The sequence below is a fragment of the Lissotriton vulgaris genome, chromosome 11 (assembly GCF_964263255.1).
Source record: "Lissotriton vulgaris chromosome 11, aLisVul1.2, whole genome shotgun sequence".
Lineage (NCBI taxonomy): Eukaryota > Metazoa > Chordata > Amphibia > Caudata > Salamandridae > Lissotriton > Lissotriton vulgaris.
Genome location: NC_141699.1, coordinates 273,519,001 through 273,545,241, shown reverse-complemented (window position 1 = coordinate 273,545,241; position 26,241 = coordinate 273,519,001). Strand labels below are relative to the sequence as shown.

The 26,241-nt window shown below is 45.5% G+C and overlaps 1 protein-coding gene across 3 annotated transcripts in view; it reads left to right on the top strand.

Moving 5' to 3' along the window:
- NF2 (NF2, moesin-ezrin-radixin like (MERLIN) tumor suppressor) overlaps positions 1 to 26,241 on the top strand; it is a 484,134-nt gene that overhangs the window by 50,703 nt on the left and 407,190 nt on the right. For all 3 annotated transcript variants that reach the window (XM_086943228.1, XM_086943229.1, XM_086943227.1), the window contains exons 4-6: positions 11,356 to 11,439; positions 17,537 to 17,605; positions 22,800 to 22,882. In XM_086943228.1, the coding sequence (XP_086799354.1) occupies positions 11,356 to 11,439; positions 17,537 to 17,605; positions 22,800 to 22,882 (236 nt within the window). The remainder of the gene's footprint in view (positions 1 to 11,355; positions 11,440 to 17,536; positions 17,606 to 22,799; positions 22,883 to 26,241) is intronic.

Genomic DNA, 26,241 nt, shown 5'->3' with positions numbered 1-26,241 from the left:
CACCCTGGCGTAGCCACGTACAGGGTGGAGTATAGGGAGGGGGAACATAGAACGTAAAAGAATCACAAACAATAAACGTGACAAACAGTGTACTAACCAAGATGTGTTAGTACAAGACTGGGTACAGTGATAAGACACGGTGCAGTCACAAAAGGTAGTTTAAAACTGACTCATGGATACCAGATATCCCTTTATTAGTTGGTCCCAAGGCCAGGATTAAAATGCATTAACGGATGGTGGTGTTAAGGAAGGACTATTAGGAACCTATAACACCCCTCCTAAACTGCTGGAGTCAACATGTTTCGACCTGCGTGTGCCCCCAATCAGTAGGTCACTATGGTCTTCGTCAGGACATCTTCTCAGTCCCAGTCCCATATGAAAACTCCTTACCTTGATACGTAGTCAAGGAGATAATATTAGATCTAATTGATCCAGTCCGTGTAGAGGGAGTTCCGACAACACGGAATACATAAACTGTGAAGAAATAAACAAACAACATTCCAAGAGGTGTAATACAGACACATGTCTCTCCTATCGACGCTGTGTAATGCTTATTCCCTTCTAGTTTATAATACTGTCAATGTATAAGAAATGCAATTCCCTTATCCCCATTTCTGACTACTAAATAGTTAGTCATTTCCATTCATGTTCAATATTTTCAAACTGAAATAAAATGTAGAGGTGTATCATGAAATTCAGTAGAAGATGGGAGTATCTTCCATGAAAAAGTTGAGGTTGATTCAAGAGAACGTTTATAATTATTAAAGCCAACCTAATCTAATACTCTATATGTGTACTTGATCATAATCACACATAAGTACTTGATCCCATTATAGAGCGTAATTTGGCCCATGGTGTTCGTTTAGGCATATTCACTCACCAAGTTTATTTGCCAATTAAACTCCAAAAAGCATCATTGGGTTGGAGTTCCAAAGAGCACAACCTATATTTACAGGGCACAAAACAAGACTGATGTCAGTGGGCTTTCCATGAGAAAAGCATCCGTAATGTTAATGCTTTACACGAGTGCTGTTTTCCCAGTGTTTAAAAAGAATTGTGCAAAACAGGGGCCCCATCAATTATCATTCCAATTTGCGTTTTTCGTCCAGTATATCGCGAGGCTACAGGGTAAGAGTGACATATACCACATGTAAAAACTCCCTCACGCTGTCCGGTTGGGGGAATTCTCAGGAATTCATACTGTGTAGCATTTATCCCACCGTTTCATTGTTCGGCAATAAAGGTCTATCATTATGCCCCGAATGTTAAGTCAGCGACTTCATACCAGCCTGAAGTTAAGCTCTCTTAGGCCTGTAGTTATGCCCCAGTGTGTCGCAATACCTATATAACTGTACTTCAGCCCGTAGTCCTGCAATCATACTATTTACATTTAAGCCGTTACTCGACCCGGGTTGCAACCATAAGGAGCATTATAGTCATCACCCCCACCACAATACCATACAAGCCACAGAGGCCCAATGCCCTTCTTACTGCTCTGCTGGACGCCTCCGTCACCTCCCGCGCCCCTAGATATGATGCCGCGAAGGTAACGAAGTGTTCGAGGCATATGGGCTGCAGATGGTACATTATGAATAGATCGCCATCTGGTGTTGGGCTCGAATGATTGCACTTGTTTTTCTCTTGGAGAAGTCTTTTGTCGTCACGAGGCTGGTTACTCCTCCCTTTGATGTTAGTGCGCATGGGCATCGCTCTCCATCCTTGGATTGTTTTTTCCCGCTATCGGGTTCGGATGAGGACCGAAGCGCTCCAGATCGACTTCGAGAAAAAGTGATATTTCGGCGCGTATTCCCTTTCGAATTCGACGGTATTGTTATCGAACGCGATATAATTTCCACTCCAACAATAAACATTTTCTTCTACGTCGACGAGACCGGCAGGCCTTTCAACGTAGTCCAGCCCGGAGTCCATGGAAAGGACTCCATTTAAGAGATGTCCCACGTGTGGTGCTAAGTTCCCACACAAGGACCTACATGAGGTGTGCAATCTCTGCCTATCGCCTGAACACGAATCCAGGGACTGCGAAGCCTGCGCAGCGTTCTCCTCCAAGTCGACGATCCGAAACCGTCAAGCCAGAAGACACGAGAATTCAAGAATGCAATCGGAGGCAAACCCGGAGCTGTTCGAAGACCAGCATCTCGAAGAAGAAGAGGAACATGAGGACGAGTCGGGGTCGGAATGGGACGAGTCTGATGTTGAAGGAATCGACCTCCAACAAACCGTGAGTGACGACATCCCCTTACCAAAAAAACGACACCTTGTGGTAGCGACCCCGCCTTCAAGCCCGGTTAGACCACCGAAGAAAGTTTCCGACGCCCCGCCTTCGGGCCCGGCAACGAAACCGAAACTGAAACTCTCGGCCTCCCTCCATGTCGGATCCGAGAAACGGTCGACATCAACATCGACACCGAAGTTCCATACAAAAGAAAGCTCGGCATCGAAACATTCCATATCGAAACCGAAACATGCTTCGACGTCGAAGACTTACTCGACACCGAAAAAATCGGAATCGAGCAAATTTTCGGTGCCAAAAACACAGACCATTGACGGTCAGAAGCAAAGGCACCTTTCGGAACCAAAAACTTCGGTACCGACACAGGAGCAGCAGACAGATCCAAAACAAAAGACTTTGTTTATCGATCCGCAAACTGGCAGAGTGGTGACAAAATCACCGAAAAAGAGGAAGAATGAACTAGATGACAAAGCTCTTCCTCCTAAAAAGAGAACAATGGGGACAAATACAACTCCTCCCCTTTCTCCTCAGCCTAGATACTCACCCTCTTCTCCTATTCCTCACAATAGGCCAAATATTCCTCCACCTTCTACACCAAGACCATCTACACCTCAAACAGATGTAGACAGTGATGCAGGGGAGGGAGAACCTTATGGAGATGACAACACTATCCCAGATGAGGAAGACCCATGGGAAACTTATGATGCAGGGTCAGACGATGATAACGACCCACAATTATACCCCTCAAAACCTTCACCACCTGATGATAATACAGGTTTTGTGCAGTTGATTAATAGGGCAGCTAAATACCATAAGGTAGATTTACATACAGAACCTCAAATAGAGGATTTCCTTTTAGAAACGCTACCTGCTGCACAAAGAACATCAGGCACACTACCTATGCTAAAGGGTCTTCTCAGCCACACAGCAGACCTATTCAAAGACCCTGTGAGGGCTAGGGTATTAAACCCAAGAATTGATCAAAAATATAAGGCAGCCCCAAAGGACCCAATATTTATCAAAGGGCAAGTACCTCTGGACTCGCTTGTAGTTACAAACGCTCGTAAAAGAGCAAATTCATTATCTACAGGAGAAGCTCCTCCTCCTGATAAGGAGTCCAAGCTAATAGATGCATCAGGCAAAAGGGTAGCATCACAAGCAGCGAACAGCTGGCGCATAGCTAATACACAAGCGCTACTGGCACGTTATGATAGAGCGCATTATGAGTTAGAAAAACTCATCACACATCTTCCTAAGGAACATCAAAAAAGGGCAGACCAGCTTATACAGGAAGAGAAGATAATAACTAACACTTCCATTAAGTGCGCTTTAGACGCAGCAGCCACTGCAGCAAGATCCATCAACACTAGTATCATGATAAGAAGACATGCATGGCTTAGGGTCTCAGGGTTCAAACAAGAAGTACAAACATTGTTATTGAACCAACCTTTTGACCAAAAAACACTTTTTGGCTCAGGAACAGATAAGACTTTAGAAAAGATGAAAAAGGACACAGAAACGGCTAAATCAATGGGAGCATTACAACAGCCAACTCAAAGAGGTTCCTTTCGTTGGTCCACCTATAGAGGGGGGTCAAAAAGTACAGGCACAAGCCAACAATCTACCTCTTTTACACCAACATCACCCAGAGGTAATTCAAGAGGCAGTTACTGAGGTAACAACAACAAGGGTAGAGGTTGCAGAAATAATAACAACCGCAACTCCCCAACCCCAAAACAGTGACGTAATACAACTCCCCTCAGACCATATAACACCGGTCGGGGGACGTTTATCACAGTTCCTACCTGTCTGGGAAAACATCACATCAGACAGGTGGGTGAGACAGATTATCCAACATAGTTATTGCCTGGAACTCACAGCTACCCCACCAAACATCCCCCCCCCAGACAACGTCCAATGAGTCAAGATCATTTTACATTGTTAAAACAAGAAGTACTATCACTGCTACAAAAGCATGCCATAGAGCAGGTTCCAAAACATCAGCAAGGGACAGGAGTATACTCTCTATACTTCCTAATCCCCCAAAAAGACGGGTCTCTAAGACCAATCTTAGACCTCGGACCTCTCAATGCATACATAAACTCGGAACATTTCCACATGGTCACGCTCCAACAAGTACTTCCTTTACTGAAGAAAGGGGACTTTCTTTCTACACTGGATCTAAAAGACGCTTACTTTCACATCCCAATTCCCAAAGCCCACAGAAAATACCTCAGGTTTGTAGTAGAAGGACAACATTATCAGTTCAAAGTCCTTCCATTTGGGGTCACAACAGCACCAAGGGTGTTCACAAAATGCCTAGCAGTAGTTGCAGCACACCTAAGAAGACAAGAAATACATGTCTTCCCTTACTTGGACGATTGGCTAATAAAAGCCAAGTCACAGGAAGAATGTCTTCAAAACACACAAAAGACCATTCAATTGCTGCACCAGCTAGGGTTTACGGTGAACTACACAAAATCCCACCTACAACCAAACAAGATTCAACAATATCTAGGGGCTACTATAGACACAGAAAGAGCCAAAGTATACCCCAATCCAGTCAGGATCCAAACAATGGTCACGCTGATCCAAAAATTTCAACCACAACAATCACTAACAGCTCGAGTGTTCATGCAGCTGTTAGGGATGATGTCCTCCTGTATACTGCTCATACCATATGCCAGACTACAAATGCGTCCACTGCAGGAGTGTCTAGCGACACAATGGAATCCGGCTCAAGGTCAGATTACAGATCTGGTGTTGGTAGACGACCGCACACATCGCTCTCTGAAGTGGTGGAACACAATAAACCTTTCCAAGGGACGGTCGTTCCTAGAACCGATTCCACAAGTGATACTGACAGCGGATGCATCGCTCACCGGATGGGGAGCGCATATGGATAAATATACAGTACAGGGAAAATGGAGTGTACAGCAAAAAAGACTGCACATCAATTATCTGGAACTACTAGCAGTGTTTCTAGCATTAAAAGCTTTCCAAATGCAAATACTCAACAAAGCAGTCCTGATCAGAACAGACAACATGACTGCGATGTATTATATTCAAAAACAGAGGGGGACACACTCTCTCCAACTCTCCAGACTAGCACAGGACATTTGGAGATGGGCCATTCCTCAAAAGATCTATCTGTTAGCCGAACATCTACCAGGAGTTCAAAATCAGATAGCAGACATCCTAAGCAGAGAGTCAGAACAAATACACGAATGGGAACTGCACAACCAAATACTGCAGCCATTCTTCCAAAGATGGGGACAACCAGAGATAGATCTCTTTGCCACTCATCAGAACGCAAAATGCCAAAACTTCGCAAGCAGGTACCCACACCACCTGTCCCAGGGCAATGCGCTATGGATAAATTGGTCCAACAAATTTGCTTACGCTTTTCCCCCTCTCCCACTAATTCCATTAGTGGTTCGGAAACTCCAACAACATTCAATGACAATGATACTAGTAGCACCCACGTGGGCAAGACAGCCGTGGTTCACCACGCTACTGCAACTCTCACAGGTGCCACATCAATAATCATTATTACCCATGCACCTTACACAAAACCATGGAGAAATAATGCACCCAGATCCCAAACAATTAAACCTAGCGATCTGGCTCCTGAGGTCATAGAATTTGGATACTTGGATTTACCTCCAGACTGTATGGAAATCATTAAGCAAGCAAGACGTCCTACCACCAGAGCATGCTATGCAGCAAAGTGGAAAAGGTTTGCTGTATACTGTAACAGTAACAACATCAACCCTCTGGACACATCCACTAAACAGATTATTTGCTATTTACTACACTTGCAGCAATGTAACCTTGCCTACACCTCTATTAGAGTACATCTTGCAGCTATAGCGGCGTACCTACAAAACAGACATCTTTCCCTGTTTAAAGTACCAGCAATAAGAGCTTTCATGGAAGGCCTCAAAAGAGTCATTCCACCAAGACTACCGCCTGCCCCAGTCTGGAATCTCAACGTAGTACTTACCAGACTAATGGGACCACCTTTCGAACCTATGCATAGGTGTGAAATACAATTCCTCACATGGAAGGTGGCCTTTCTTATAGCTATTACCTCACTCAGAAGAGTAAGCGAGTTGCAAGAATTTACAATACAAGAACCATTTATGCAGCTACACCAAAATAAAGGGGTTCTTAGAACAAACCCAAAATTCTTGCCTAAAGTAATTTCAGCATTCCACATCAATCAGGCAGTGGAACTACCAGTCTTCTTTCCAAAACCACAGACGGTAGCAGAAAGAGCCCTACATACATTAGATGTCAGAAGGGCAATATTGTACTACATAGAAAGAACACAAACTTTCAGAAAGACAAAACAACTATTTGTAGCGTTTTCTCCTACACATAAGGGCAATCCTATCTCTAAAGCAGGCATTGCCAGGTAGATTGTAAAATAAATACAAATATGCTACTTAAAAGCAAAGAGAACATTAACTGTTCCTCCTAGAGCTCACTCTACACGTAAACTAGGAGCATCTATGGCATTCTTAGGAAACATTCCCCTAGATGACATATGCAAAGCAGCTACCTGGGTTACACCGCATACCTTCACAAAACACTACTGTGTAGATGTGCAGACAACACAACAGGCTAGAGTGGGACAAGCTGTACTAAAGACTTTATTTCAGACTGTTGCAACAGACACTGGTGACCACCGCTAGGGAGATAACTGCTGTATAGTCTATTCATAATGTACCATCTGCAGCCCATATGCCTCGAACGGAATATGCTACTTACCAGTATGTATCTGTTCTTGGCATAGAGGGCTGCAGAGTGGTACATGCCCTCCCAGCCTCCCCGGAAACCTGTGTCTGGTCCAACACTATCTTATTTAGATACACTTACATGGGCATTTCTATCTGTATTCTATCATACTACTCCATCTAACCCTACTATGGCAAAACAATCTAAGGATGGAGCCGATGCCCATGTGCACTAACACCAAAGGGCGGAGTCACCAGCCTCGTGACAACAAAAGACTTCTCCAAGAGAAAAACAGTGCAATCATCCGAGCCCAAGACCAGATGGCGATCTATTCATAATGTACCACTCTGCAGCCCTCTATGCCAAGAACAGATGCATACTGGTAAGTAGCATATTCCATCTGGGCATTCTCCATTATATCCTTCTTGCATTATGGATCTAGCCCGTCCCAAGCGTGACGTCAGAGGGCCTACGCGTGCTCATACGGTGAGAATCATGGGAAATGTAGTCCCGCCTTACCCTGCAATATTCGTAGGAACTATTACAATCCAATGCACCACCCTTGGTAGTCTAAGATTAGCGGCGGTATTCAAAAATCATTTATTGTGCCCCATGTAGCTCACATTTTCATATATATGTATCCAACTAACCAGGATTGATAAAGGGCCGGGGGGCTATCTTTCAAGGTGGCATGTCCATACCCTTCAAAGCACTGTGTCAGAAAACACTTCCATATACGGTACTGGTAGCCTTATATGTAGACCTTTTACAGCTAAGCTTATTTTGAATCTCTGGGCAGGGCAGGGACCTCATTTTGTGAAGACCGGGTTTATTCCTGATCTATAACCCTTTCTCTTGCTCACATCATCCCACATGCGCCATAACCCACTCATCCTTTCTTCCTGGACCGGAATGGAGGTTCAATATAAGAAAGGGTAAACCAAGTGTCAGGGCTACGAGTGACGTAGTTAAGTGCTACAGTCCTCTTGTGACATTTAACTTACTAGCCTTGGGTACTACTTGTACCATGTATTGGGGATGACAGCCTACACTCCACACAACGATGCACCAAGCGTAGCACATGTACCCACAGCGAAATCGCTCCAGCAGGAGGTACATGCTCCACCAGCTAGCCACCACAATCACTTGTGCCACAACAGGAACATGACTGGAAGAAGATTTTGTCCCTGTGAGCTCAAATTTAGAGACCACTGATCACATCATGCCTCCACTACTGATGTAGGTCTCCGTGGTATCATTCACAATGTTGGGGCCCATGAGCTGCCACCCAACCCTCAGGCCGAGTGCTCCAGCTGCGTCCGGTCACCCACAATCCAGCGTCTGGGTGCCGTCCACGAAATAGATGCAGGCCTCGAGGCCAGAACTTACAGAACAGACATGAGTCGGTTTGTTGAGTGGTAGATCAGGAAGCCATTAGCAGCGCAGAGCGGCGAAGCAATAGTAATGTAATGGAAAAGTCTCAGGCATTCATGATATTTGGCATACATGTAAATCTGAAGGCACAGGGCCTGCAGTGTATTCACTCATGTGGCTCCGACACCCCCAGCAGCAAACGCGTTTGCGCTCCGCACAGCTGGCATTGCGCCATCCACCAGGATATTATCCGCCTTCCATGCTCTCCCGTGTGCGCAGGTCCATATGTGCCCCATAGCCACTTTTCAATATGCTTGGTTGAGCATGGTTTGCTCTAGACGTTCATGACGGTTTCCGCTGTGTTCGCGTGTGCCGGATTAGCCAGATAGTTCACTCCGGCCTCGGGAGCTGAAAACAGTGCAGCCATCTTGGTTTTGCGGTGCTCTGGGTGCCCTTCCAATTCATTAGGTAGTCTCATATAGCACTAACCTTTGCTCCAAGACTACATAAAAATGATGTACCATTCAACAACAGGATTTAGAATTTAGGATTGTAATAGTCCAAACGAATGCAGGGCATGATCTGATCTTACACATTCGCTTCTATAAGATGTGGTCTTAAAGGCTGCACCAGCTGAGACCTGTGTTTAGACAAATGGCATCTTAAAGAGTACAATTTTGAACAATTTTCTGAAACGTAGGTGATTTGATTCCGCTCTCAAAGCTGGATTGCAAGAGTTTCAGGGATGTGGGCTCTGTACTCCTAGTGATCTACCTCTGCATTTATGTCACCATTTATCCTTGTGTAAGGTGCAAAGTGTTCTTTAATTTTATTCTCAACTCCTCCGAATGCCATGGGACAAATTGAACAACATATATGGGGTGGGGTAGCACAGCATTGAGTACATAATTGATATTTGGTAAAAGTCACGGCATCATTCCCATGCCAGGCGGAATATCTTGAATCCTGGAGTGTTTTATTTCGGTTTAAATAAGACTGTCCAGTATTTCATGAGTATAGGAAATGTGTATAAATGTGTGACAAAAAGCAGCGCCGTTTAATATCTGTGCAAGAAAAATTCATTTGCATAGCATTGAGGCAGATTCCAGTCACGTTAACGCGTTGATATGATTGGTGCATCATGGGAGTTAGAGTAACTGAGAGTGAACGAGGGAGGTTAAGCATTCCACAGGTGCTAATGATGTTGCTTCAAGTGGGTAGATTATGGAGGGAGGAGGGCAAGTCACGGTTATAACGAAGTGGTTGACAGATACAAAATTAAATGACCTCGCTCGTGATGGGAGGGAGTTTGTTTGTATAGAGAGCAGGTAAGCTGGCAAAAGCGCTCGAATGTTTAAGAAGTGGGCAACAATGTGAAGTTTAAAATTGCGGTGGGAGGGCTGGTACAAGAATCCACAATACGGGTTTAAAAGCTTTTGGGAGGTAACTGACGGCGATATAACCTATAAATGACTGGCATGCGAAGGGTATATGCTTATAGCCTTCTGAAAACTTTATTAACAATGTCAACATTGGGAATAATATTGATGTATATACCACTGCGGCTGATGAGTGACGGATAGTGGGCTAATTTATGTATCTTGTACTTGCAGTCACCCCTGAAGAAAGGCCCGAGAGGCCTGAAATGCATTGGGTTACAATAAAACTGCTTTTTACGGATTTTTGCTTCAGCACGTAATTTTGCTAAGAGGTTCGGATGGCCCTGCATTAACATAAGAAACTTGGAAAATTGTGTTTCCTGGCATGTGGATGTAAAGAGTGATGGATGTGGAAAAACAATGAATAGAAATGAAAATGAAATAATGAAAAGATTGAAGAAGTGAAAAGTTGGTTGCATACGCATTTGAAATATGCTGTGCCACTGGGTGGAGCCTGAGGTGTTCCATGTAGATGATGGGACAAATTGAGGCATGGACTGTCCACCTGAATTTTGTATGGTTTGAAACCTATCTGTGCACGATCTCGGTTGTCAACTGTAGATAACGTAGTCCAAGTGACTCGTTACTAAAGATCTGGTGATTCCTTCATGATGGTTGTTGTGCAACAAAGTAAGAATTTTCTGAGTAAAGAGTGTTGTAATATGGTGACTGACACCATTACCATCATCATCTTCCTCTTACCCTTTAACTTTTTGTCTTATTGGCCTCTGTCCATTTCCTTCCATCGTGCTCCTTTGCTCTCTTGTATTCTATAGTTCTTCCATTTGTTTGTTCCACCTCTTTCCTTCTGTTCTTTTATCAGTCACCTGCTTTTCTCTTTCCACTGTCCTACTTCCCTTCCTTCGTTTTACCTTTACTGCTTCCCACTCTTTTGATCTTCTCCTTGCTTTTTTCTTGTTTTGCTCTCACTTCCTCTCTGCTCCATTCACTTCACCTCTACTTGTCCTACTGTTTTGTACAAAACCTATCTCTTCCCTCTGATCAAACCTGATTACTTTTCCCTTAATTTCTTTACTGTTCACTGCATACCTATGTTCTATCCCTTCTCTTCTGCTGACTAGAACATGTCACTCTGACCTAATCAGCCCCTGTTCTCCAATTTGTGTTTTCACTTCACTCATCACGATTTACTTTCTCTTTCCCTTCTTACTTGGTGTTGCTCTGCTTCTCTCCTGAACCTTCATCCTATCTCTGCATCAATTAACTCTTCCTTTTAACCTATTTTTTCTCTCTTCTGCTCATCTATTTGCTTCTTCTGCCTATCGGTTCTTCGTAGATTCCTCATTGTCCAACACTTCCTATGTTTTAGTCTTTGATTTCTCAAAACTACAATTACTCTCTGCTCCACCTGCTTTCTTGCTCTACATCCTATTCATGTTCCCCCATTTGTTCGAACCTTCTGTACTTTTGCTTTGCTGTGAAACCCTGCTTGCCTACTTTTCTACTCTGTTAACTGGTGCTCACTTGTCATTTCTGATCCTCCATTTATACTTGTGTCCCTTTGTGTTCTCTCATTGCTTCTAACAGGTGAAGAAGCAGATATTGGATGAGAAGATTTTCTGCCCTCCGGAGGCCTCTGTACTTTTGGCATCTTATGCTGTGCAGGCCAAGGTAGGCAGGATGAAACCTTGTTTTATCTCGGGATTATTTGTTAAATGGGTACTCCAGGGTCTATGATGTAAACCGCATCTCCTCATATATAGCAAATATACTATCTCCTTGTGCATTTCATTTCTTGTCAAAGCTTTAGTTTCCCCTCTGGTACCTCCTTTCCCCAGTACGAGCGATAAAGTGGCATTAACAGTAATAATGTTCATTGGATGCAGTTCTTTGGATGATGTAGGAAGCTGGCTCTGTTTATGGTATGGCACTAGGTAGTTATACCGTGAACAGAGTCCATGGGTTCACCAAAAGGGTACAGGGATCAATGGAAAACCCAAGCTGCTCCATTAGTGGTAGTTTGGGTGAGCAGCTTTAGGCCTAACACAGAGGAATGTAAGACATTTATTGCACAGCATTGACCGATAATGGACACACAACTCAAAAAGGAGATACACACCAATTTTATAAAAATAAGCTTTGTTTGTACTTTATTTTAAGACCTAGATCTTCGCAATAAGGGACATACGTTTTTAAATACAAATGCTTTTCACTTTAAAAAGTCCACAATTGGTGCACTTTCTGAACAGTTCAATGTTATCCTATGAAGGAAAGCAATAATGTGTTTTAACAGTTAAGTGCAACACTTACAATTCCTATCTTCGGGTCAAAGGTCAGCAAGGGTCCGGTGAGTACGAAAATTACACCACTAGCGGCACAGGGGCGCCCGGGTGCGGCAGGCAAAACCGTAGTTTGGCCCAATGCAATTCGGTAGAGAGTGGGTGTGCTCGAAGCCACACTGCTTTTGCTGGTTATGTTCAGCACAGGGGGGCCACAAAACCGCACCAAACATACACCACCAGCGGCACAGCGGCAGCCGGGTGCATGGTGCAAATTCAGCGTCGGTCGCCCAGTGCTTTTCAATGAAGATTCTGCTTTTGACAAATAGGTGCAGGAGGGAGACCAACAACAACAGAGGTAAGTAGAGATGTAGGGGGTCTTGGCAGCTCCGTCGTTCAGCCACCAAGGCGCAGGGGCTTCAGGTGCAGGGGTTCCTTTAGACGTCAGAGTCTTCTTACTGGAGCCGGTCGTGGTCAGGGGGAGCCTCTGGATTCCGGTTGCAGATGTCATTGTGGAGCCCAGAAGGGGTCAGCCAACGCTGATCTTGAGACCAGGATTGCTGGCGAACCTGTTCTGGGTTGGTGGGCCACGTGGACATGGGCCATAGGCTCGGGGTGCAGAGTGGGTAGGACTCGCGGATCCACAGGGCACTAGAGTTCTTTGTGTAGGATTCTTGGGGACAGAACCGCTGTCCTCTGGAGTTCTGATCTTTTTTGAAAGTTCAGGCAGTCTTCCTGAGGTTTCTGGAAGTTGCTGGCTGCAGGACAGGTGTTGTCTTCTTGCAGGGTTTTAGAAGCTGGAGACAGGCCGGTAAGGCTGGGGCCAAGCCAGTCATCTTTAGGCTTTGCTCCATGGCATCTTCTTCGTTTTTCTTCTTAGGTCACTGGTAACTAACTTTTAGGTCTGGAGGAGCCACCTCAATACTAAATTTAGGGGGCGTTTTAGAGGTGTAGTAGGTAGGGCCAATGGGCACTTTACCTGGGGTGACTACACCCACTATTACGCCACCCTCCTGTGGGAGGTGGCATCGACCTAGCCCTGATTGGAGGAGTCCCCTCATCTTCAAGTTTGAGGGGGCTATAGCCTCGCCCACGCGGTCCCTTCACGCATTACTTAACATCTGTGAGGTGTTTGGGTCAATGTTTGGGCACACAATCAATTGGGACAAGTCCGTACTATACATTCTGTGTTGGTTACCTCCAAGGCTGCCTAGGGTATGTACGGTTCAGATAGTAATAGTTAGTTTTAAATATCTCGGGATCTATATAACGTCCGACCCAGACGAATTCCTAGCACTCAATCTACAAGCATGTTGCAAAGGCTGAAGCAAGACATTATGCACTGGAGAGCGATGCCACTCACCCTACTGGGCAGAGCAGCACTTTTTTAAAGAATGGCCTTACCCAGATTCTTATATGCCCTACACAGCACGCCCTGCCGAGTTCCAGATTCGTGCTTTAGAGCAATAAACTCGGAAGTTACTACTCTCCTTTGGGATGGCAAACCGACAAGAGTGGCTGCATGTAAATTGATTAGACACTGGTATGATGGGGGGGGGGGGATCGCTCTACCCGACGTCCTGGCATAGTACTGGGACTCACAGCTGACAGTTATCAATTAGTGGATTCACACACCTGACACTGACCCAGCATACTGCCTAGATAGAGTGGCTCTGGAGAGGGGGGGTGGGGAGTTAATGGGGCCCTCTATAACAAACTGAAAGCCCCTGCCCTCATGGGACCGACAGCACACACGATTCAGATTTGGCATGCAGTAACATGACACCTGGGATGGGCGGACAGACTAACACAACACACTTCGCTGTGGGACACAGGCAGACTTGGTACCCTGGGAAAGAGTAAGTTGTTAAAAAAATGGGACTTGATAGGGATCTCCCGGCTGGGAGATCTCTGGAAAGATGGAAACGTCGTCCGCTTTTCCCACCTGTAGGAACACTACAAAATTGCTCTTGGTGAACAGTTTCGATATATGCAGATTAAACATGAGACCGACACAGCCCTTCCGGTAGTGGAGACACTCCCTGAATCATCCCCTTTAGAGGACCGACTGTAAACTGACTACTTAGACAAGAAAGCACCTTCCTACTTCTCAGTGTGTATCTATCAACAGAGCTTTCAATTATGCCCTTGGATACATCGTTCAGAGCCTTTTTAGGTTTGGATTTGTGATCCTTCCCCCCCCCCCTCTTACCGAAGTCATCAGGGGATTTATGAAGAATTGTTTAATTTTTCTCTCCTTCAGAAGTTCTTCAGCTCTGTGGCGCGAAGTTTCTCCAAAATAGGTTGAACTGCTCTCCGTAGCTCCTGGCAGGCAACCACCTCCGTTGCTCCCAAGTCCTATTGTGCCAGATGATTACAATATACTGGAACGCTGTGATGGATACTATCACAGAAGTCAGTGAGAAACAAGTCCCGCTTGATCCCAGGTGCTGCCAATTGAATTAATGGGAGCCGACAGACCTTAACCACGCTGATCGACAGTGGGCAATGACAGCAATGGTGATTGCTAAGCGGAATCTAGCACAGAAATTGGGAGTGGCACAAGCCCCAAACGGATCGAGTGGCCCAGGGATATGGACATGGTCAGTATCGGAATGAATCTGCTACCGCCAAGACACAGGGTCTATGCCTGATAAATATATTGATAGACGCATACACGTGTCTGTAAGTACATCTTGGATTCCTTCGGTCTTGAAACGTTGTCTTTGACTGGAATTATCCCTTCCTGTTTGACCCCGTATTGGGGTTTTTTGCTCCTCACTGTGTACTCTCAAGTGAAATATTATCCTTGTCATTAGAATTAGCCCTGGTGGATGCCGGTCTGCACTTTGTATCGCCACCCGGTGTTGCAATATATGCCCGAATAGTGTACTCGAATACTGTGATACTCTCTTGTAAACCCGACCGGGTTGGAATTATCACCGGTACTGGGATTATACTTACCGTCAACCTAGACTTTGGCCCTGAAGAGTCGGAGAGCACTGTTTCTCTATCGAAACACGTGTCGGCTGGCTGCTCTCTGTGCCAATACACATTAAAAGGAACCAAGAAAACCACAGCAAATTTTGTTTTGTTATACTGAATACGAACACACACTGTTCATGTTTGACTGTTTATGTGTGCGCAGGACTGGTGCAATTGCAGGGATATGGACATGGTCATGGCGGCTGAGAAAGCTACATACATTCACAGCGGGTGTCCAAAGAAATGGGGATGGGTGAGGGGCAAATGGAATGCATATAGAGGGTATATATCTACACCCCCTGTAGGTGATCGGGACTCGAATGATTCGGTGTAATACCACTGATACTAGTGAAATTGTTATATCACTGTGTATAATGTTCACTGATGGACTGTGTACAACTGTTGTATCCTTCGTAAGGAATGTATTTGCAGATTTCGTTTGCTATATAATAAAAAAAGTTATAAAAAAAAAGATTGAGGGGACTGAAAAGTGCGCTTTTCTCCGCCTCCTCCACCTGAGGGATAGAATTCGCAAAGGTGGGCACACTCCTATTTTTCCTGACCGTTTTCCCCCCCAAAGTGGGGGTGCAAACCGGGGGCTGCCATCTGCTGCTGGCAGCAGAGGCTGGGGGTTGCATTACAAAGGCTGCAGACCTTTAAAGCTTCCCCTTCAAGCATTGGCCCATCTGGGGAGGAGGTGTGACAGCTCTGCCCAGGATGTGCCTTGGCTCTCCACCCACGGGCCAGAAACATGTCTGTGTGTGGGAGCCTGCCTAAAGCCAGTTAGTGCTCACAGCAAGGTCGGTACATCTTCAAGGGGCACCTCTGAGGGGCCCTCTGTGTAAATGTAACAAAAAATCCCACACTGGCATCGCGTGGGTTTATTGTGAGGAGTGGTACCAAACACTCCTGTGTTCAGTGAAGCCATCATGTTGCTGTAGAACACTAGTTGTAGAGTTTCCAGCCCATGCACTCTTTATGGCTTCGCTGGCACTTACAATATTAAGGAATATACCCCAATGTTGTAGGGGCATATCTGTTCCTGCAGATATGACCATACATGGGATATAGTGCACCCTGCCTTAGGGCCGGTAAGGCCTGCTAGAGGGGTGACTTACTTATATCTTAGGCAGTGCTAGCTGGCATGGCATACAGTTAGTGTGTCATGTTGACTTTGTCATTTTGTCTGTACCAGGCCCGGCATCCTGCAGTGGTCGTCTGCATGGCCGAGGTGAGGGGCCCCTAGGGGACCCTCTTCAGTCCCCATGCCCTTGTTACCCAGGTACCTTTTACTGGTGACTTTACAGGGGGCCTGAAGGGGCAATTGGGGAATAGTATGTAGGGAAAAAGCACTGGCACAGGGGACCTGATTGGCAGGGATCCTATGCACTACAATCGAAACCACATCAATGTCCAGGCAAAAAATGGTGGGCTAACCATGTCAAAAGAGGCCCTTTCTCACAGATATGATTAGAATGCTGTCATCTATTAGATCCCAGTTATGAGTCACAATATGTTTTCTGCTGTTTGCAGTACTCGGTCAGCCTGTGCTACTCTGCCCTTTCTGGGTTTCGATTTCTAATGCTGCTTACATGCACCCTCTCCAGCGCGCCTTTTTCCTCTTTCCATATCTGTCCTCGGTTTCTCTTTCCTCATTTCATGTCAAATTTCCACCTTTTTCTTCACCTGTACGCCAAATGTACTATTTCTGCTTCCTACCACCATCCTTGCTGACTTTTCGCTTTATTTCATCTTTTGTATCCAGTTCTCAAACACACACAACCTATCTCTCCTAACTTCCCCTTGCATATCTTGTCATTCATGTCCATATTATTTGTTAATTTTCTGTTCTCCCCTCCCTTCCCTGTGTATTTGCTCTCATGCAATTAATCAGTTTGCAATCGCCCCATTTCTCTTTCCACAGAAGCCCCTTCTTCACTCTACGTGCCTGACTTTGTCTGCTTCACCTCAAATTTGTACACATACCTCGTACAAGTTCCTTCCCAAGTCTGCCTCCATGGTTCCACATGTGTGTGCAGTTGTCTAGCAGAATACATTCAAAGTAGATTTGGCCTAAATATCTCCTTTAGGTATTATCTGCTTTTGATGTATTCTGTTCGAGAACTCCTTTCTGTGAAACAGCCCTGTGATGAGGTATCTGTATTCATTGCAAATGCCATGTAATGGCACTGCATTTTTACATTCTTTAGGAGTCTACCCATGATTGTTGTGCGAGAGAGGTGTCCTTATTTTGCCTGTAACCCCAGTCTTCCCTTCCTGTGATATTTCCTCTACCTCCAAAAATATCAGTCAATGTTTTGAGATGTATTAGTGTAGATGTTTTTTTGATCTATGGACATTGCAGAATGAGCCTGAACCTTTACTGTGTGGTGCTTTGCATTTGAAACTGCAAGAGATGCATACATATCCTGTTTATAATAATGTTCTCTTTTTCTACCTCATCCATACCCTCCTGACTCATCCCTTTGCTGTTTTTCTTCCAGTTTGGTGATTATGATGCAAATGTACACAAACCTGGTTTCTTGGCACAGGAAGAGCTTCTTCCGAAAAGGGTAAGCTTATGGTCATTAGTGGGCAACTGGGCAAGTTAAGTACACAAAAATTACATTTATGGAATGCAGTCTATTGAGACAAGACATATTGTGTATTGTTACTGCCAACATTAGTAGAATTGCTGACTCGAGGAGAGAGCATGGCGCCTTGTTTGATCATTTGAAAAAGAGGGGATATTTTAAGTGCGAAGAGGACCCAGTAATTGTACAGGCTGTGAAAGAGGTGTTGACAATTGAAAGCAGTAGGATTGTGAGACCTAGTGGTGACATACGCAGTGTTGAGTCTTAGACGACATAAATATTGAAAGGGGACCTTTAGGCCCGTAGCAGATTCTGGTAAAATAGCTGGGGATTCTGGATGTAGGTCCAATTAGCCTGTTGAATCATAACTTGGTGCTTAAAAACTTGTGTAAAAAATGAATCACCCACCCGATAAATATTATGTTGCCCATGCTAGTATCCTGTTTTGCCTTTTTTTTTCTTCTGACATAGATTCTCGATTTTAAGTCTGGCATGGTAAGATAATTTTCAGCTTTGCAGGCCGCTGAAAATGTTCTTAGTCTAACCTTTTTTACCACCAGTTCAGTAAACCAGAGTTAATAATAGGCAACTAAACTAAATCTCTTTACGTTAAGAAGGCATAGAAGCATGTATTAATCTATAAGTATGTACTTCAGTTTGTTATTCAAGGCAGCACTTATATATCAGATGTTGGTTAGGTACCAGTTTCTCTAAAGGTGCATACTAGCAAACCTTTCACTCGCAGAAGCAAGGAGAAATTCCCAGCACACTCAGCATATTTTTTGGAGTGTTTTCTTTGACTTGTTCAATGAAACTTAATGTGTATAGGTTTGGTGCTCACCTTTCATTATTGGAGCAAAGCTGCATGTGCTTTTCCCTATTTCAATCTTTGCTTGAATTTTCCCTTAGCCTGTCTGTCAGCTGGCTATTGGATGTTTGGAGCTATATTTAATCCGATGGCTTTTAACAGGCTGCAAACTGACTAAAAAACACTTGACGTCAGTATATGACCATGCAAAGCTAGAGAAATAAGGTAACTTCCAACCTATGAAGTCTAGCAGAATTGGTGACAATGCCTGTAATACCATGCTGTAAGGGAGTGTTTGTGGCATGGGTGATATCAATATGTGATTTAACCCCATGGTTGTGATATTTGTGATATTTGTGGGGTATTTCTAGAGCGGGACGTTCGCTCCGGAGGGAGCATCTTGGCGCTGAGGATCCTAAATAAACCAGTCCAAGATTAGATGGAAGCTTTGGAGTAATCGTCCGGGAGATTAAAGATCCATGTCTTTAGAAGCTTTCTAAAGGGTTTTTCCTGGGTTTGTTGTCTGAGGGTTTTGGGCAGTTTGTTCCAAGCTTTAGTTGCAAGGAAACTGAGGGTCTTCTCACCCTTCGTTTTCAGATTGTATTTAGGGAGAAGGATGAGGTTGTCATCGGTTGAACGAAGGTGGCGGCTGGGCACATAGTGGGGAAAGCGCTTGGTGAGGTATTTAGGGCCTGTTTTGTTGTAGGCACGAAAGGCTATAATCAGGATTTTGAAGAGAATCCTTTTGTGAAGGGGGAGCCAGTGAAGTGAACGAAGCGCTGCAGAGATAGAGGATCTGCGGGGTAGGCCCAGAACAAGACGGGCAGCTGTGTGTAGGACGCTCTGCAGTTTAAGGATGGTGCTCTTTTTGACTCCTGCGAGCAAACCGTTGCAGTAGTCCAATCGCGAGATTATGAGCGCTACTGTCACCGTTTTTCTTGCATCGATGGGGAGAAAGTCGAAGAACTTTCTCAGGGATCTGATCGTTCCGAAGCATTTGCCTGCGACGGTTCTGGCATGCTGGTCAAAGGAGAGTTCGGAGTCAAAGATAACGCCGAGATTTCTGGCCGACGACACTGTCTGGGGGGGGGGCAACAGAATTATCCGGCCACCAAAGTGCTGGACAGAAGGAGATATTTTTGCCGATCGGTAGGATCTCCGTTTTACTCGAATTGCATTTCAAGTGGTTATTGTCCATCCATCGAAATACTTCGGTCAGGCAGTGTTTCAGGTTAAGTTCAGCTTTGGTAGATAGTTCGTCCAGTGGCACAATGAGTTGTGTGTCATCGGCATACGAAGTGACCGGTATGCCGAATGATTCTATCAGATTAAGGAGAGGAATGAGGTAAATGTTAAAAAGGAGAGGGCTCAGGATAGATCCTTGAGGGACACCTGAGGAGACAAGTTTGTCTTTGGAGTGGAATGGGCCCAGAGTGACGGTTTGAGAACGGTCGGAGAGAAAAGACGTAATCCAGGATAGGGCGGAGTCAGAGATACCAATGTCCCTGAGTCTACTGATGAGGATGGTGTGGGAGATGGTATCAAACGCCACCGTTAGGTCGAGAAGGATTAGGATGGAGTTTTTTCTCTGATCTTGTAGGGTTTTTATGGTGTCAGACAGTTCAATGAGAGCGGTTTCTGTCGAGTGCTTGGGGCGGAATCCGGATTGTTGGGGATGAAGAAGGTTGTTATCATCCAGGTAGCGTTTCAATTCGTTATGGACTAGTTGTTCCGTAATTTTTCCCAAGGCCGGGAGTAGCGAAATTGGGCGGAGGTTGGTAAGATCCGGCGGGGGTTTATTTGCCTTCTTCATAAGGGGTTTGACGATTCCTTTTTTCCAACGGTTGGGTACTGAGCCTGAGCTAAGCGAGGAGTTGATTAGGTTGTTAATGGTCGGGTTAACCTCGTCGATTAATTGGTGAAGTATCTTGGGGGGACAAGGATCAGACGGGGCGCCAGATTTGCAGGCCAGGATGGCTTTTTTTGACTGCTCAAGGGTGACAGAGGAGAAGCAACTTAGCGTGCAGCCTTGGGGGACCAGTGGGGGGGGCACTGGGGGAGTGACGGGGGGGGGGGAAATTAATTTGGATCGAGGCAATTTTTTCCTCGAAATAGTCAGAGATTTGATCGCAAAATTTCTGAGAAGGGGGGATTTCAGGCAAGAGTGCCTTAGGCTGCGTGAATGATTTAACTATCGCGAACAGCACCTTTTGTTTTTGGCCTGCGTTTTTTATGGCGTTGACGTAGTAGTTTTTTTTAGCCAGTTTGATTTCCGAAAGGTAGATTTTCCTTGTCGCGATATAGGAAGTACGATTAGTGGCCTCGTATGTCATTTGCCATTTTCTTTCTGCCTGTTTACATAGTAGATGCGCATTTGCAAGTTCTGGTGTGAACCAGGGGGCATTGGTTTTGGTTTTGCCCCGGGTGGTGCGGGGGCGTGAGGGCGGGATTCTGGATTTGATTTCTTGAGTGATCCAGTTGTGAAAAAGATCGGCGTCGGTATCGACATTGCCGGAGAGGATGGGAGCTTGAGTTTGCATAGAAGGATTAAGAGTGATGTTATCCTGAACCTTTTTCCAATTGATGTGATTGTCGGGGTGAGAAGCAGCTTTGTCACGGTTGGGTAGGTTTTCGCTTAGGATGTGGAATGGGATCAGGGAGTGATCAAACCAGATCTGAGGCGAGGGGGATAGTGTGATCGAGGAGGGAGAATTTGTGCAGACTCCATCGAGGGTATGACATAGAGAGTGAGTGGGTGAGGAGACGAGCTGCTTAAAATTGAACATATCGAGGGTTTGTACGAAATTGATGGTTTGAATATCTGTTTTCGATTCTAGATGGAGGTTAAAATCACCAAGGAGGGTGAAGAATGGGTATCTGAGTGAGAGTTGACCTAAGGAATCGTACAGTGAGTCGAGGAACTCAGATGCGTTGCCGGGTGGGCGGTAAATAAGTCCGCCTGAGAACGAAGTGTGTTCGTTCAATTTAATAGAGAAGCCTAGTCCTTCGGTCTTTTTTAGAGGCTCTAGACTAAAGGTGTGGCAAGGGAAGGTGTCTTTAAAGATGATTGCAACACCTCCGCCTCGGCCCTTGGCTCTATCTTCCCTGAAGAGTGAATAGCCCAGGGGAAGAGCAACAGCAATATCAGGGTTACTATCTGCTGTTAGCCATGTCTCAGTTATCATGAGGCAGTCGAGGTTGGACTCCAAGATAAGGTCGTGTATATCTTGGTTGTGCTTGCACATGGAACGTGCGTTGATCAGACCGCCTTTGAAGGAGGGCAGAGGGGCCTGAAGTATATTGGCCGATGGGACAGCTGAGTGGAGCCCAGTGGACCAGTGACAGTGTTTGCAACTGACTGGGCCTGAAAGTGCGGCTGGGTCGAGTGTACATGGACACTGCTTAGTGACCTGTAGTTGAAGGAGGTCGCTAGGTTGGTAGGAGATGTGGGGGGGAGAAATGGGCAGAGTTTCCTGCGCCGGTCGCGGTCTTGTCGCGGACGGGCGCAGACGGGCTTGCCTTAGGCGCGCCTTCGGCGCGCAAACGGCGCTCCCGCTGCGCTCGTCCGCTGCGCGTCCCGTACAAGCACATTTGTAGGAAACAGAGGGGGGTGTGGCCTCAGAAAGGGGCGGAGTCAGCGTGCACGCCGGTGGTGAGGCGGCGGCAGGTTAAGAGAGCTAGGAAGGGCGCGAAGCAGCTATTACCATCAGCTGTGCGCGAAGGAGCTGTGCTTCATCATCAGATGAAGTCCTTCTGTTTACGACACAAAACAGCTGAGTCCTAGCTTTTCTTTGTATGTTCCTTCCCATGTCTGGACAGAAACCTAAAGTTTGATGATTGGTGTGGTAACCAAAATCTGATAAAGTGTTGTCTGTTACAGAGCAAGACAGTATTGGGTTCAGATGTATTCAAAAGCTTTATTTGGTAGTAAATTCAGCAGTCCATGAATGGCATTAGTTTTCAGATATTAAAGCTCTTTTCTGACAGTTTCACTGTTCACAGTGGTGTGGAATGTCCTTTAAAGGCCAGACAGCGTCGATTTAGACAGTTTAGATTTAAAACCAAGTCATTTTTTTACATCAAGCAACTCCCCATTTGGGAGATGTTGGGACTTGCTATTTGCAGCGAAAAATTAACATTTTGTGGAAAATCTTAAAGGTGAAGATATTTATAACTTTAACAATTATAGTCCTCAGTTCTAGCTCATTGTATGTGATAGTTTCAAAATTACAATATATTGACAAACCATAGCAAACGTTAGCAAATAAATGGTGGAAATCTGACCCGATCATCCAAAACAAGCCTTGGAGTCATTCTGTTCTGTGCTTTGTACAACTGATAGTGTGCATGTTGTTTCTTTGGCAGGTAATAAATCTGTATCAGATGACTCCTGAAATGTGGGAAGAGAGGATAACGGCATGGTATGCTGAGCATCGAGGAAGAGCCAGGTAAGTCACTTTGTGGGTGAAACTTAATCTGTGGAGACCTTTGCATGTAAGCCACAAGGCATGAGCAGACATTATTAAACACTCATTTGTAGACCCATTTCCATCATTTTAGTTTATCTGATAGCACAAAAATTCAGTCTTCCCATGATCTGGTGTCAAAATTGCCTGCTCATTTCCCTTGCTCACTGCACCATCAGGATTCAAGCAAGCCGGGCCAATGACGGCTGAAATGCCAGAAACCGGTCCCCGGTAGCTGGTCTCCTTTCCAGTAAAGAATTGGCTTGGTAGTCTGGTCTTCCCTGTTCCCATGATGCACTGGGCCAGGGACAGACTAATTTGCATGTAGCCAGGTTCTGAGCTGGGATGGTGCAGTGAGCTAAATAACGGTAATGGATAAAGCCCTGATCTTTGGACTGGGTAAGAGTGGTCTGCTTAATTCAGACACTCTGTTCATCACCACCCCCTTTTCTGAATCGTTTTTGGCCACTATAGGTGTGGCAGGGTATACTCAGACATGAGTCCCTTGCACTGCACCATCCGGATTCAAGCAAGCCGGGCCGATGACGGCTGAAATGCCAGAAACCGGTCCCCGGTAGCTTGTCTCCTTTCCAGTGAAGAATTGGCTTGGTAGTCTGGTCTGCCCTGTTCCCATGATGCACTGGGCCAGGGACAGACTAATTTGCATGTAGCCAGGTTCTGAGCTGGGATGGTGCAGTGAGCTAAATAACAGTGATGGATCAAGCCCTGATCTTTGGACTGGGTAAGAGTGGTCTGCTTAATTCAGACACTCTGTTCATCACCACCCCCTTTTCTGAATCATTTCCGTTGGCCCGCCCCAACTGGTTGGGATCCCTCCTGCATGCATGCAAGTACGCATACTGCCCTTTATGAAGATCCAGTTCTTTAAGAACATAGAGCCACTCTTTTGTTTGTGTTGGATTACTTGTTCTTTCTGTCTTTGGTTCTTCTTTGTCTTTTGCTAGTGCCCTGTCTTAGGTTGAGCCTATATTATGTGTGTGTGTGTATATGTATGATCTGCAGATTTTCATTCATTAGTATATCTTTCTGCGGTTCATTTTGGCACTATGCCATTATTTGGTTTGAATACATTTCAGACTTCCACTTACATTCAAACTGGTGGCTATACATATTGTACATACTTTTTACTGTGTCCATGTGCGGATTTTCCCCTAAATTCTATCTCCTAGTAATGATTTATTTACCTGGGATCTCGGAGCCTCATTACACGGCGATTTGGTCCATTTGTTTTCATTTGTTATTATTTTAAACTCCTGTCACTTTATGAGTCCTTTCACTATGTTCATTATCCAGAGAAGGCGTGCACTATTGTTTTTTTTCGATTGTCCTTTGTTTATGATAACTATTTATACGCTCTGTGTGTTCCTGGCGTGTTGTGTGAACAAGCTCTTGTGTAGAGCGAAACGCGTCACCTTTATTTAATAATGCGTCTTCCCTGTCATCCATTTTTGGATTCCTGATTTTTGCGAGGCTGTTGCAGATTGCTGGGCGTGTGGCTTTTGAGGTCCTGACCTTTCGGTTCCGCCATTATTGAACGGGACCAGGAAAATATATATATATATATAATATATACGCTCCTGTTCCAATGAAGAAACACTGCACACGCGGGAGCCCCTTTCAAAGCTTCTTTATTGCAAGGACGCGTTTCGGCGAAGATACCATTCACGGGAGTCTGTCATATGGACATGGTTCCCCCAGCAATAATGGCTGTCTACTTGATTTCGGCGGTAGTGCCTCGTTACTCCGCTGGTGGTGTCACCGCAACAAACATCACGCTCCAAATCCACTTCTGCGGCAAGCACACTTGGGGACGGGTACAGCAAATGTGGAAGTGGGTCCACATACAATATTCACGCTCCTGTTCCAATGAAGAAACACTGCACACGCGGGAGCCCCTTTCAAAGCTTCTTTATTGCAAGGACGCGTTTCGGCGAAGATGCCTTCCTCAGCTTGCTTAAAGAAAACGCCCTCCAACCAGTTAATGTATATAACCAGGTAGGTTGATGTCCATTGGCTGTGGCGGCTTGACATGGAAGAGGGACTAGCGTGTTCCACGGAGCATAGTCTTAATCCCATATAGATGCATTATGGGAAATGTGGTGTGCGTAGTTGGCGAATGTTCTTACCAATGATATGCATCCTGTTATATACAGGCACCCTAACAGACCTTGTGCCACAAACCGGATAGCGTTGTAGATGAGCCCCTCTCCGGGGGCCCCCTCGTCCACCTTCAGAGCCACTAAGCACCATTCACGGGAGTCTGTCATATGGACATGGTTCCCCCAGCTATAATGGCTGTCGACTTGATTTCGGCGGTAGTGCCTCGTTACTCCGCTGGTGGTGTCACCGCAACAAACGTCACGCTCCAAATCCACTTCTGCGGCGAGCACACTTGAGGACGGGTACAGCAAATGTGGAAGTGGGTCCACATACAATATTCACACTCCTGTTCCAATGAAGAAACCCTGCACACGCGGGAGCCCCTTTCAAAGCTTCTTTATTGAATGGACGCGTTTCGGCGAAAATGCCTTCCTCAGCTTGCTTAAAGAAAACGCCCTCCAACCAGTTAATGTATATAACAAGGTAGGTTGATGTCCTTTGGTTGTGGCGGCTCGACATGGAAGAGGGACTAGCGTGTTCCACGCAGCATAGTCTTAATCCCATTATAGATGCATTATGTGAAATGTGGTCTGCGGGTTTTGCGAATGTTCTTACCAATGATATGCATCCTGTTGTATACAGGCACCCTAACAGACCTTGTGCCACAAACCGGAGAGCGTTTTAGATGAGCCCCTCTCCAGGGGTCCGTTCGTCCACCTTCAGAGCCACTAAGCACCATTCACTGGAGTCTGTCATATGGACGTGGTTGCCCCAGCAATAATGACTGTCGACTTGATTTCGGCGGTAGTGCCTCGTTACTCCGCTGGTGGTGTCACCGCAACAAACATCACGCTCCAAATCTACTTCTGCGGCGAGCACTCTTGAGGACGGGAACAGCAAATGTCGAAGTGGGTCCACATACAATATTCACGCTCCTGTTCCAATAAAGAAGCACTGCACACGCGGGAGTCCCTTTCAAAGCTTCTTTATTGCAAGGACGCGTTTCGGCGAAGATGCCTTCCTCAGCTTGCTTAAAGAAATCGCCCTCCAACCAGTTAATGTATATAACCAGGTAGGTTTATGTCCATTGGTTGTGGCGGCTCAACATGGAAGAGGGACTAGCGTGTTCCACGGAGCATAGTCTTAATCCCATATAGATGCATTAAATATGGTCTGCGGGTTTGGCGAATGTTCTTACCAATGATATGCATCCTGTTGTA